A 13903-nucleotide genomic window follows, 5' to 3' on the forward strand; every position below is an offset into this window, starting at 1 on the left:
ATGAAATTGGTGAATGAACGCAATCTTCCTTATTTAAATATATTAATTTATTTCACAGGCGACGTTTCGGGCTTATCCCCCATCTTCAGGTGCTAGAAAACAATTCAACAAAATTTAACATATGCTTACATTACCACTATATCACATTATTCATTAAACTATTCATAAACTATATCCCCATAAACATTTTATATATAATATATAATTAACTCCTTATTTGTCATTACATGCTAATATTGAACATATTATTGTCAATAATTAAAAAAAACTTCTTTATAATATCAACTATTACAAATTTTTAATCAAGGAGAATAATTAAATTCCTGAAGGTTATTTTTCATTATGATAACAACCACAAATATGAACTGTCTTACTAAATTTAACAATTTATTAAAAATAATTTTTATATTATAACAAACAACAAAGATTAAATGAATCTAAATTCTGTAAATAATACACAAAACTAAAATGTTAATTTATTTATAATGTTTGTATAATGTGTGCATAAATTCTTAGTATCTGTTTTAAAATTAATTGCTTTGTCAATGTTTTTAGTAATATGTACTGCTTCTATTTTTTTTCTATTCTTACTATGCTTAACTATATCTAATATTTCTGGATTATTGAAACCAAATTGATGTTTATATTTAATACTATGTTATGCCAGTGCTGTAATATTGATGTTTTTTATATTTTTACAATTAATGTTATGTTGATCAATTCTTGTTTTTAATTTTTTTAGATGCAATTAACTTTATATATAATATTTAATTTATCTTTATAGTCAATATTGCCTTTTTTTATTATCCAGAAAACTTCCTAATTTATTATTATTATTATTATTATATAAGCCCAACTTCAAATTATTACGTTCATATTCTATAAATTTCATTTTAATTTTATCTATTAAACCTGGAATATAGTTCAATTTAAAGTCATGGTAATTATTAATCTTAACTATTTCTTTTTCCATTACATTCCGTAAGCTATCTTTTTTTTTTTTTTTACTTTATATATTTTTATTTTTAAAAAAATCCCTGATAATGCTTTGGTTAGGTTTTTTTTAAAATTTACTCACATGATTGCTGTTATTTTTTATTATATTATTCTCTGTATTTTTCTCTGTATAAGTAACATTATCCTTTGCTATGGGGTTGTTAATACTAACATGCTATAATTTATTAATTAATTTTTTCGGATAATATATTTTTTTTTCACAACGTTCTTATATAATATAAATAATCTCAGAATCATTCATATTTATGTTGTTTTTTAATAGTACAAATTTAAGCATATTAATTTATTTAAGATGTCCTCATCATTATGAAAATGAAGATTTGCTTAGGAGATGAGTGTTATTGCGAAAAAGCTAATCATTTCCCAAGAAAAAAAGAAAAAGAAACTGAGAAATATCTCCTTAAAAGGCTCAGGGAAGAATGTCGGAGCCATTCAAGAAAATGGGTATACTGATGCCGTACTCATCTACATACCCAACGGCTAAGAATATGCTAATACATGAAGTAAGCTACAATGGAAGAAAACCAGAAGCAGCTGTTGTATCTCTCCCTCTTAGCACTCCTACTGTACTGCTAATGTAAAGGAAGGGTATAGATCCCAATGCAAGTGTAAAGTAGTGTCTCGGAATTCCTTTGTCGAAGAAAATACCAAGAAATGGTAGAGTCATTAAATCAGAAAATGGAGGCATCTCTCCATATCCTAAAGATAAAACATACAAACTATTAATTTGCTACTTTATTGTCGCCTTGAATGCCCCAAAGAAACAACCCTACATTGTGTTTCAGTTTGTTTTTGTTTTATTTTTTTTAATGTCAAGCAATCCATAGCGATGGTGTTTTTTGCCTATATATACTGACTGACCACTCGGGAACATTCTTAATATCATTATGTCTGTACTAGAATATATAAACTGATATGATTGCAATATTAAGACATTTATAAATAAAATAGAATTTTGGAAAATTTTATAACATTAAGTGACATTAATTTATGTAATAATGATGTAAATGATAATCGATATCAATAATCGAATTTATTATACATATTCGTACTTATTTGTATTCTAAAGGTAACCAAATATTTTCGGAATATGAGACCTCTAATCGTTTTGTAAAGTTGCCTAATGATGTAATACAGTGTCTATTATATGCCTATAGTCTGTCAGTTCTTAGTTAATTTATTTTTAGAAATCTATATCTCAGGAAAAATTTGACGTATAGATGTCTGTTAGCACTCAATTAATTAAAGCAATTAAAGCTAGTTTAACGTACTATAAAATAGTTTATGACCTTTACCTTCGTAGAAATAGTAGTTTCATGATATTTGCTAAAATAAATTGATTTATAGTTGTTCGGACAATAAGTTTGATTTATGAAAAACTATTTCAGAAACCATTGGACCTACAGATGTCAGTCTACACTCAAATTAAAGCTAGTTAAATTTACTATAAAATAGTTAATAATGTTTATCTTTGTAGGAGTAGTAGTTTTTATGGTATTTGACGAAATAAACTCACAAAAAGTTAATTTCCAGTTGTTCTAATAAAATGTTGGATTTTTTAAAAAATATATCTCTAGATCCATAAGTCGCACATATGTCTGCCAACACTCCAAATAAAGGAAATTTAACTTGCTATAAAGTAGTTTATAACACTTATTTTCATAAAGGAAGGTGTTTTTATGACATTCACATATGAATATAAATTTGGCATATGAAAATTGGTCCGAACAACTATAAATCAATTAATTTTAGTAAATTTCATGAAATCTACTACTCCTATGAAAATAAATATATTTATCTACTTTACAGCTCAAACTAGCTTTAATTTGAGTGCTAATAGACATCTATACGTTACATAGTTCCTATGATATATATTTCTAAAAATAAATTAACTAACTACTGATATTTCAGTATGTTCCATACAACATTTTTATGAAATTTTGCTTTTTAAAATGCTATATCTCGAGAACTATTGAACGTAAATAGCTCTATCAGGGCTTACATTTTAGCATATTTACTCTACTTTCATGCTATTCTAATTATGCTTTGTTTGATTTTCTATTTCTGTTGGTAGTTTTAAAGATATATAGCTCCGAATAAAAAAATAGTTATTTTTAACGTTTTGAAACAGCCGCCATTTTTTATTCCCCCTGCCTATACTTGGCAGACTCATCAATTTCGACTAGTAATTATACCTAGTTTTTAATTAATTAATCAAAAATTGGGGTGAAATAACTGCCTTTTTTCTCCTCTTGGGCTCTTGTACTATTAGTATTCTTGGGTTAGTCGAGTATATCCAATACGTAGTCTATTCAGAACAACTTCTCGTCTATAGCTTTGGGTTCATATCTTCCATTGAGGTACTGTACTTTTAATTTCTTTTCTGTAGTGTTGGTCCAAGTTGCCTGTCATTTATCCAATATTATCATCAGAGAATAAAGGTTGTGTTTCAGTAATCAAATGGGTAGATTGTACTACATGATATTGGTTGTACTACTATTTTCAACGTCGTATTGTAAAAAAAAAAAAGTATTTAATTAACTTTCTCAAGGTTAGAGAAATAAGTTATGGTTATTGGACTAATGTCTATATCTTCGATTATTGGTCACATGACAAAATATCACGGATGATTTTAGAGCGGGTATTTAAAAGAGAGGATAACAATAGGAAGAAAAACTGAATGATGATACTCAGCTATAACGTCCTTGTTATGCATTGGGGATGTTCAATAATATTATGACATAACTTCGTATTGTATAATTATTTTATAACTAAATTGTGTGAATATTACAAAGGTGACTCGGAGCCAACGGATTTTAAAATGGAAAAAAAGAACGGAAAATGTAGATTTTGTTAATCATGTGAAGTTCTAAGAAAATGTTCTACAATTATTTTATATTTTACTTTTTTTTCCTTCAGATTACTGAAAAAATCATTTCTATCCATTTGTGTGGCGGCGACTCTTGAAGAGATGGATGGATTTTTTTTTTTATTGTTGTTTTCAAATATTTTTTTTCTTCTATTCATTTCTTTCGTTAAACTTTATATTATTTTGCATCTTTATCAAATATTATGGTTACATATATTTTCTTTCTCTCAATTTTCTTTTTTTTTCCATATTTAAATTTTTAAATCATTAATAACTAATATGTTCATTCTTCTTTGCATTATATAACTTCATTATGTTATTTTACCCACTTTTTCAATTACCTATGTCTACATTTTATTTCCCACTTCATTTTATTAAACATTTTATTGAACACTTTCTATTCTGTAAAATTATTCATTTTATGTCATTCTTTTTATTTTTTATACTTGTTGTGGTTGTTATCTTGTTCTGTTCTTAGCCCTGAAGAAGGCTAGAAATTCTAGCCGAAACGTTGGCACGATTAAATAGGTTACACCAAATTATTTGTGTTTCAGTTTGACCGCACCCCCAACCATCTTCTCCTTGAACGTCATCCACGGTCAACTATCTATCATAACGATGGAATTTTGGTTTTCGAAGAGGTTATAAATGGAAAGATTGTTGAGTCAAACTAAATTTACTTATTTTAGTTGTGTCGTTCGTAGCTCAGATGGTTAGGCCCAGGTATATCGTTCTGAGATTTGCGGGCGGCGCCGGTTCGAATCCGGCCTGTGGCGTTGACTTTTTTCATTAAGTGGTGGTCCCACAAAATTAAAAACTTGACCCCCACCATGGTTAGAATAGGTTGGCCACCTATAGATAACTAGGCAAACATCACTTTCGCTGTGATTCATTCATTTGCCTTAAAAAAAAATTAGATTGGGTATATATTAAAATAGTACAAATATAGGAAGAAGAACAGAATGCTGAGCTATATCATCCTGGTTATCAAAAAGAAATAAATTAACAGACAGCTCAATAACAAAGCGTCTTAATTTCCTATTATATTTCAGTTACATAACTGTTAGTGTTTTGGCTCCCGATTGCTTGGTTAATACTTGGATACTCTGTGCAAATTTGCCGAAATAAGTACTTTTCTAAATACGTTTGAACCAGAACAATTATCACGAAAATTGCCTTAACTTTCCTCCTAAAGGCTCTTCAAATTTTCATATACAGCACATTTCCGAAATTAAAAATTAGTCTGAAAAGTAAATTTTATTCTAAGCATAAGAGCTGTAGTATGCATTTCTGGAAAAATGTCATATTTTATTATTATTTGAATTAATTGAATTATCAACAAAACAATTATCTAAAGAGAACAAGCATCAGCCAAGATACAGGGAGTTAGGCTTTGCACCTATGTTTTTTTGAAGTATATTTGAATTATTTTGTGCTGGTTCTATGTAAATCCGTTCGTTATGCATTAGTTTTCCGCAGTAGTCGAGAGGTCCCTTCCCACTCGTGATAACGCAGACGGCAAGTAAGCGTCAGAGTGCTTTCCTGCGCACAGCAGATCCCACAACCTATCTTAAAATTCCCCTCAGTAAAAAAAAAAAGGATAATTATGTTTATTATGTTTACATATCCCTTTTTTTTATTGTGTTTTGTTTTTTCAAGATAATAAAATTGATAGAAGGATGAGAAAAAAAAATGTTTTCCGGAGCATTCTAGATTATATGTTAAATAAATCATCTTATAAAATTAATTGAAACAAAGCTTAATGGGAATAATATTAGTAGAGATAGATTAAACATTTATTCTGTCAAAGTTTTAAGCAAAATCGGTAAGTAAAATGATATGAGTGGAAAACACCATTATAGAACTATTTTTGGGCAAAAAAATTAATGAAAACTATTTAATATTTTATTCATACTTCTACTTTACAGCAGCTTTAACTGCTATCATCATGAATAGATATGAGATAATAACATTTTATTGTTATTTGAACGGGGAGTAGAGTAATTTCCTTGGTGGACTGTGCGGAAGGGCATTAAATGATAAGACCCAAGAAGGCCGGACAACAATGCTTTATTAGGTGTCATTAAAACCCCAGCCTGGCTCAAGGGATCAGGGGAGATTAAGTGTATTTCTGTGTATCCCCTTGTCCCCCTCCCTAAACTCTACTGTACGGTTGGTAAAATACAGGGGACCAAGGTGATGTTTAGGCCAGTTTCTTTTCTTTCTTGAATCTAAAAAAAACAAAAAACTGTTTCACCCGTTAATTTATTACTGTAATAAAAAAAGGGAAAATAAGATTCCTCCTTAACATAAACACTGACAGAAATCGTTTGCACGTTACCTCAGTTCAAAAATACTATTAGATTTGTCATTTGAGGAATACCTCAAGGTTCAGTTCTCGCTCCCTATCTCTTTCTCATATAGTTTCGAACATAACATATGTACATGAAGCAGCAATCTTATCAAGACAAATGAAATCCTCTATATGCATTACAGATCCTACAATAAAATTATAATATTCATGGCTCGTTAAAACTATGAAAAACCCGATAAGTAAAAAAATAAATGTAACTACAACTATGTTAAAATAATCAATAAGGATGATCAACTAATTTAACTCTATATTTGACGAAAGATATAATACAATGAGTGTGCTCATTTAAAATTAAAGATAAAATTAATACAATCCAATTGAATTTGTTTAGGCGTGGGAGTGACAGACCCACCGTATCAAACCATGTCAGGAAACGCGCGATGTATATCTTAAGTACATCGCACGAGACTTTGAACCTCCACGGTCTGTCACGCCAATGAAAAAAAAATTGAATTTGTTGGCTAATTAAATAAATCACAGTAAGGTGGCATTTTTTAGTCTATGTTTAATCAAACTTAAATGTTTATTTTAAGTACTGATGCTTTGAGTCATTATGGAATACATAATTGTTGAGATAATTGGTCTGGCTGCTACATTTTCTTCCCTATCTGATACAGAACAAGGTAAATATTCACTTGTTTTTAATGTCCAAAGTCCAAATGGTGCAGATAGTGAACATACTATTTCAAGAATTTTAATTTTATTTGAACTATGATTAACGAAGTGATCCTTAAACTATTGTATCACTGGATACACGTTATTTTATTTTTTCATAACCTTATCTAAAGCATCCATTACTTGTAAGATATTGCACTTATACTTTTTCAGGTCCCTTGAAATGTGATCCTATATCTGATTCTCCTTTTTCCTCTGTTTCAGCTTCGGAAGCCGGTCTCGACGCTGTCGATCCCCGGAGCGATGAAGGGCGGGGGCGGGGCGGAGGAGGCGGGGATCGCCCTGGTCGGGGTGCACTCGGAGTACCCCCGCTACACGGAGGAGCGTGCCCTGGGGGGCGGCCTCATCTGCAAGGGCCAGGGGTCCACCTCCGCCCTCAACGGCTCCAAGCACAAGCCCAACGTCGGCTATCGCCTCGGCAGGCGGAAGGCCCTCTTCGAGAAGAGGAAGAGGATCAGCGACTACGCCCTCGTCATGGGGATGTTCGGCATAATAATCATGGTCATTGAGAACGAGCTATCCAGCGCCGGCATCTACACTAAGGTCAGTACTAGTCATATTTTTTATAGATAATCTGTTAAGTATCATCAAAATTTTAAACAGGGTAAGAGAGAACGGGAAAAAGTCTTAAATGAAGTAAGATCCATATCAATATTGAAAAAAAAAATATTTCAGACTATCTCTTTCACGAATGATGTAAAAAAAAAAAAAAAGAATATAATTTTTGGCCAAATGACATTTTAAAAATAATTAATAAATATATATATACATTCATTAAGTTGAATATAGTAGATAAATAAATATGAAATCAACGGTCCGTTGTATCATCATTTAAAAAAAAAATTATTTTGGATTAAGTCTCTCAATAATTACTTGTTAAAATGAATATATACTATCACTTAGTAGAACATAATAGTTAACAAATTAAGAAATCTACAAGGTATGTACATAACCATCAAGATACGCATATCAAAAAATTATTTTTCTACTAAATAAATAAGAAAACATAATAAATATAGAATAAAAAATAAATGTATTCATTTAGAAAATATATAAGCGTTACAAAAATTATTTAACATCAATAAAATTTTTAACAAGGGGAAAGTTCTTGGGGTCACGGATTCAATTCAAGCTTTGTAGAATGGAAGATTTAGTTTCCCTGTTGATGAAGATATGTGGTTATACACTACTCAGTAATTTTTTAGATATTTGTAATTTAAGATGCAACTCACTCGTTAAATTCAGTTCTGTTGCAAACAATTACACGTACGAGGATGAATAACTTTTTCTTTATTTTATGTATATTTTTACATATAAAGATATATAATGGAGTTTAAATAAATTGTAAATGAAATGTCTTTAATTACTAGAAAACTTGGTAATTACTTTTTTTTTCAATATTGATTCTATGGACTCTACTATATTTAATCCTTTCCTTTTTCGCTTTCTTAATATTATTATTTTCATAATAATATTCTTATTACACTATATCATTGTTTATCAGTTTGTATGGATGTATTCCTCATCGCAATGATCAAATTTGTACATTGTGTAATAGTCGTTGCATTCACGACCAATATAAATTGAAAAAAAAAGTTTATTTATGACAATTTCAAAAATAATAAAAATACGTATATCAATGAAGGTTGAAACATTTAGTAGAATATAATAGTTAATTAAATAAGAAATCAACAACTATATGTATGTATACCAAAGACCATAAATAAAGAAATTTTTTTTTCATTAATGAATTAATTAAAACTTATTCATAGAATAAAAAAAATAATTCACCCCAGTAAATACAGAACATCGATAAATTGGTTATTGATGTATCCGGATTATATAACCAGCTAAATCATTATAAATGTTTATTTATTTTATTTACATGTTTGGTACCTGATGATAACTGTGATTATCAATTTGATTCAAACAGATGAAAAGAATATTTAAATTTAAATTCGTGATTGATATTTTTGTTCATTTCTTCAATAAAAATTAAATATATATTATAGTCAATTTTCACATTAAAATTATTTATCATAAATAATTTTAATTTTCTTTTTTTTTTTTATTTTAATGTGAAAATTTGGGTAATTTGTTGGATTAACCTGGGCAGAATAGCCTGCATGAAGTTGTTTCTTAAATGATTTAGTTCTAAAATTGTATTAAGAATGTCTCTGAGGATAGCTGAGTTGGCCGATACGTCGGACTAGTAAATAGAATAAAAATGTTTTGAGACTAAAATGAATAAAATTTTATTTATTTAAGCAATGATGATAAAACATAAACTGAAGGTATTATGTTCTCAGTTCTCTTGCATTAGTTTTTTTATAAATTTCAGACCTCCATTTCTCTTAACATATTCAGAGTCACGGCTTCACTAAGCTCGGATGCTCCCCTAATAGTCCAAATGGAATATAAAATGTTTCCGAACAGTAATAAAAAAAAATAAAATCCTTTTAAGTGATTCCGTGAATTCGGGGGAAAAAAAATAAAATTGTCTCTCTAACTAAGAGTGTGTACTTCTCAAAGTTGGGCCTATTATACTTTTGAAACAAAACTTTCTTTAACATTCGGGCATATATCTCGAGTCAGAATATAAGTTTTTGAATGTGTTTTTGCTCGTTGAACAAAGTTTTGGTAAACGGAGTTGTAAACTGTTGCTGGGTAAATGTTGCCAGGGCTCTAGCTATTTGAAGAAGGGGAGGAGAACACGTGTGTACACTAAACTGTTTAGCTTTCATTAGAGCTACTATATCCAGAGTGGATTTTGTTAGAGCTGGTTCCGGAGATTTAAAGATATGTCAATCTAGAGAACGTTCAAGCTCTATTAAAAGTATTTTACTACATTAGGGGTATTCATGATGTTGTGTTAAATGTTATATGTTTTACCATGTTAAATGTTATAACTATAGGATTGTGAGCAACCCTATTTGAAGTCATGTTAAACGTTAAATGCATAAGAGTCCCTAGCGGATTTTCTCAGCAACTTGTTGTATAAGCCTTTATGTTTATAACCTTCCTTCTAGACCCTCATGTTATTGTTTACTTCAGTTTTGATTTAAGTAATTAATTAAAACATGCCTAGAGTGAGTGAAAAGTGGAATTTGTGTGAAAGTTTAGCTTATGAGTGTCTTATTGATCTTCAAACTTGTGAAGAAGAGAATGAAGATGAGCTAATTGACAACTGTATTGAAAGTCACAACAACTAATATGGCGGCGATCTCAACTGGTCTATTGTGTGACGTCATTCTCGATTTAACTGACCAAGTAACAGACTCTCATCCATGTTAAATGTTATTTCGTTTTACCACGGCAAAAGAAGGCAATTTTTTTTCGATTTAACACGAGTTTTTCCATTTAACACGCTTTAACATAGATCATGAATACCCCTATTATATTAAAATGAGATTGACTTAAAGACGGAATACAAATATTTGTAAATATAACTCCGAGAAGATATTTAGGATGCCATATAATAAACATTGCCGGATAGGTATTACATAGTATAAGATCGAAAAGAAAATTTTTTTAATTTATTTATTTATTGATATTTACAACTATATAAAAAAATACAAGTAAATTGGATCATAATGACATAATGATAATGATATGAAACAGCATGTAGAGAAACTACCCAGTAGTAGAACTCTAAAAACATTTTACAATATAAGGTCACGAGGCCATCTTCTTTTCAGGCGCCTCAGAGGTAGCCAGGAATGGAAGATTAAAAACTAGTGGGTTTAGGATGAGGTATGATATCGGGTTCGGGCTAGATCGGTTACATAAGGAACATTTAGGTCTTTATGGATGGTTTTATTAGTAACAAAATAAGGAGCATTGAGGATTTTACGAAGGATTTTGGATTTTAAGGAGGAAAGAAAAATAAAAATAAATATTGGTGATAGAATATTACAACTAATTTCTCTATTATATAAAAAACTTTTAAGTGATCACCGTGCAATATTTTATTTTACACATAATCACTGTGTAATATTTTTTTTTACATATAATCATCGTTTAATAGTTTATTTTACATCTGATCTCCGTTTAATACTTTATTTTACATAGAAGGTAGAATAATAAGAATAGGTTGTGAAAAATTAAATTTAACTGAAAAAAAAAAATTGTAAAAATTTATCTACATCAAATCATACAGACTCTGGACAGAGTAACAGTGTCATACCCACCCTATATTAAAATTAAAAACATTACAGCAAATAACCGTATATTATAATTACAAAATTTGAGTAATATGTGGGTTGATCTGTCATAGGGATTCCCTTCTAGTCTTTTGTAAATATCATCAAACAAATTATTTGACCACCTCAATTTTTTTAAAAATAAACTATTGCTTAAAATATTATATTGCAAACATTAATTCGAACCAATGAAACAGATTTTATTTTTATTCATAATTTAAAATAAACATTATTGTTATAAATTTATTATAAAATACTTTTTTTTGTTTACTAGGTATTAATGTGTGATGTCTCTTTTTGTTTTAATTTATCATACGAAATAAAATTTGAAAGCCGAAGGCTGTTACGAACTACCATTGGAGCCTTTCACGCCATCTGGAATAATTAGGGTTCATACTCTAAAAACTCTTGAGATAGAACGTGGTTTGTGATGGAAGGCTCAAATTTACTTCCCTTCCTTACAAACTAATTCTTCCTATAAAAACATCCCAAAAAAGATAGAAAAGTATATAATTTACATGTTTTAGTTTTTTTTATTAATAAACATGCTTCACAATTTACCCGCGTTATTTTTGCACCATACCTGTATTTCATTTATATATACCTTGAAAATTATGAATACACGATCAAGTAGTTCTAATTAATTGAATAAATTTATTTGGAAAGGCAAAAGGACCAATTATTAGAAAAATACTTCATTGACAGAATTTTTGAATTATTATGAGAACTTGGACAGAATATTATATTTTCGTTATTTTAAATTGATATTTTTGGAATTCTTTCAATGGGTAGATTCTCCACAAGTTTGTATCATCTAACTATATCATCTACAGCAAATTTACTTGTTATATTTATTTTTATACAGTTATAAATAAATTAAAAAAAATAATTGATATTTTTCTTGATAGTTTTTATATAAAACCCTCATAGTGGCTCATAATTTTCAAAATATTGAAAAAATCCAGACAGACGTAGTATACAAAACTTGGTAAAAATTTTTTGAGAAGTGAAACAAAGTTGATATTAGTTTTTAGAACTTCGAGAAACCCTTAAATACGAATATAGATTTAATGAATAAAATCTTATAATTATGATTTTTCATTTCTTTGAAAACTTGTATTTAGTATTTTGAGACAAAGATAAAAACGAATATGTTTTGCTCACTGCAAAAAATTTTTTTTACTTACACTACCCCGAGCCTTACGCTTAATGCTGTTCATTACTTTTTTTTTCTTCTGGATATTCCTGGGATTTCATTAGCTTTAAATCTTCCCCCAGTGGAACATTTTGAAAAAAACTGCACGCAAATCGTTCCAGTAATTCAAAAGTTTATTGTGAATAGATATTCAACCATAATAGAATCTTTTAAAATACAAATTGTTAAATTCTTTGTTCTTCCATAAAAATGACTTTTACAGTTAAATTTTAAGCTCGCTACGACTCATTTCAAGAGTTTATAGTAAAATATAAAACTTTTCCTTCTAACCTGTTTTAGTTCTGACTACAGTAACACGTTAAGGGTTGTAAAACAATTCTCCAGATAAGGGTTCGCCAGGGCTCAATATTTCAAGGAATACTTTACTCCCACCCTTCCTCTAGCTCCTCCTATCCGATAAGAAACTAGAACGTGTGCTAGGAATAAAAATAAAAGGGTATAAGGATTTATGAGGAGTGTTGAACAAAGGGGGATAAGTAGGAAAGATGGTGAAAGAATGGAAATCCATTATGCAGGTCGGAAGGACATAAGATATTTAGAGTATCTCTTCCACCTGCCCTTATTACAAAGCTCCCCTTCATAAGTAGTAAATGCCTTAATTAGTCTAGCCCTTACAAAAGGGCCCTTTTCAATTTCCCCGATAGCCGGGAAATATTTACTCGAGCAAACTTTATCTTTGGGGAAATTAGCTATAAAAATTAAAAGATAAAGAACCGAGCTTTTAGGTTGAAAATATCAGGCTCATGTCCATTGCTGACTGATTAAACAATAATTTATTTAATTTAAAGAGCCAATGACTACAGTCTTTGAACTTTAACTACCTTCAATTGAAATTCAATACAATAAAAAAAATTAGTGCAGTGCACGCAAAATCCATTTTTGATTTACCACTGTACACATAGTACAAAGACAGGGTAAAATAAGGCAGTGATTTCACCCCAATTTTTGATTACTTTAATATAAACTATGTATAATTACTAGTCTAAATTTATGAGTCTGCCAAGTATAGGTATGGGGAATAAAAAAAATTGCGTCTGTTTAAATAAGTAAAAAAAACATATTTTTTTTTATTTAGAGCTCTATATCTTTAAAACTATCAACAACACTAAAAAACCTAAGAGCACCATATTTAAAGTAGTATAAATTTACAAAAATATGTGCCATACTAGAGCTATTTACGTATAATAATTCCCGAGATATATCTTTTTAAAAAAGCAACATTTCATAGAAAATGTACTGAAAAATCATTTGTTAGTGACTTTATTTTGAGAAACTAATATCTCAGAAACCATAAGACGTACACCAGTCAAATTAAATCTTCATAGGAGTAGTATTTTTTTAATAGTATTTGCCAAAATAAATTCAACAAATATCAATTTTGGATAAAATTTTTGAATTTTTTTGAAAAATATATCTCATAAACCATAAGACGTACATACGTCTGCCAGTACTCAAAATAAAAGTAGTTTAACTTACTTTAAAGTAGTTTATGTCACGTATCTTTGTAGGGGTAGTAATTTTTATGATATTCGTTTATGAATATATATATA

The 13903-nt window shown here is 29.2% G+C and overlaps 1 protein-coding gene across 10 annotated transcripts in view; it reads left to right on the forward strand.

Moving 5' to 3' along the window:
- Window positions 1-13903, forward strand: part of LOC106679133 (small conductance calcium-activated potassium channel) — a gene marked incomplete at its 3' end in the record, with an annotated part of 993499 nt that overhangs the window by 793954 nt on the left and 185642 nt on the right. For all 10 annotated transcript variants that reach the window (XM_067049033.1, XM_067049025.1, XM_067049039.1 and 7 more), the window contains 1 exon segment: window positions 7140-7478. In XM_067049033.1, the coding sequence (XP_066905134.1) occupies window positions 7140-7478 (339 nt within the window).

The sequence above is a fragment of the Halyomorpha halys genome, unplaced genomic scaffold, assembly GCF_000696795.3.
Source record: "Halyomorpha halys isolate HHAL.00 unplaced genomic scaffold, Hhal_1.1 Scaffold178.1, whole genome shotgun sequence".
NCBI classification, from domain to species: domain Eukaryota; kingdom Metazoa; phylum Arthropoda; class Insecta; order Hemiptera; family Pentatomidae; genus Halyomorpha; species Halyomorpha halys.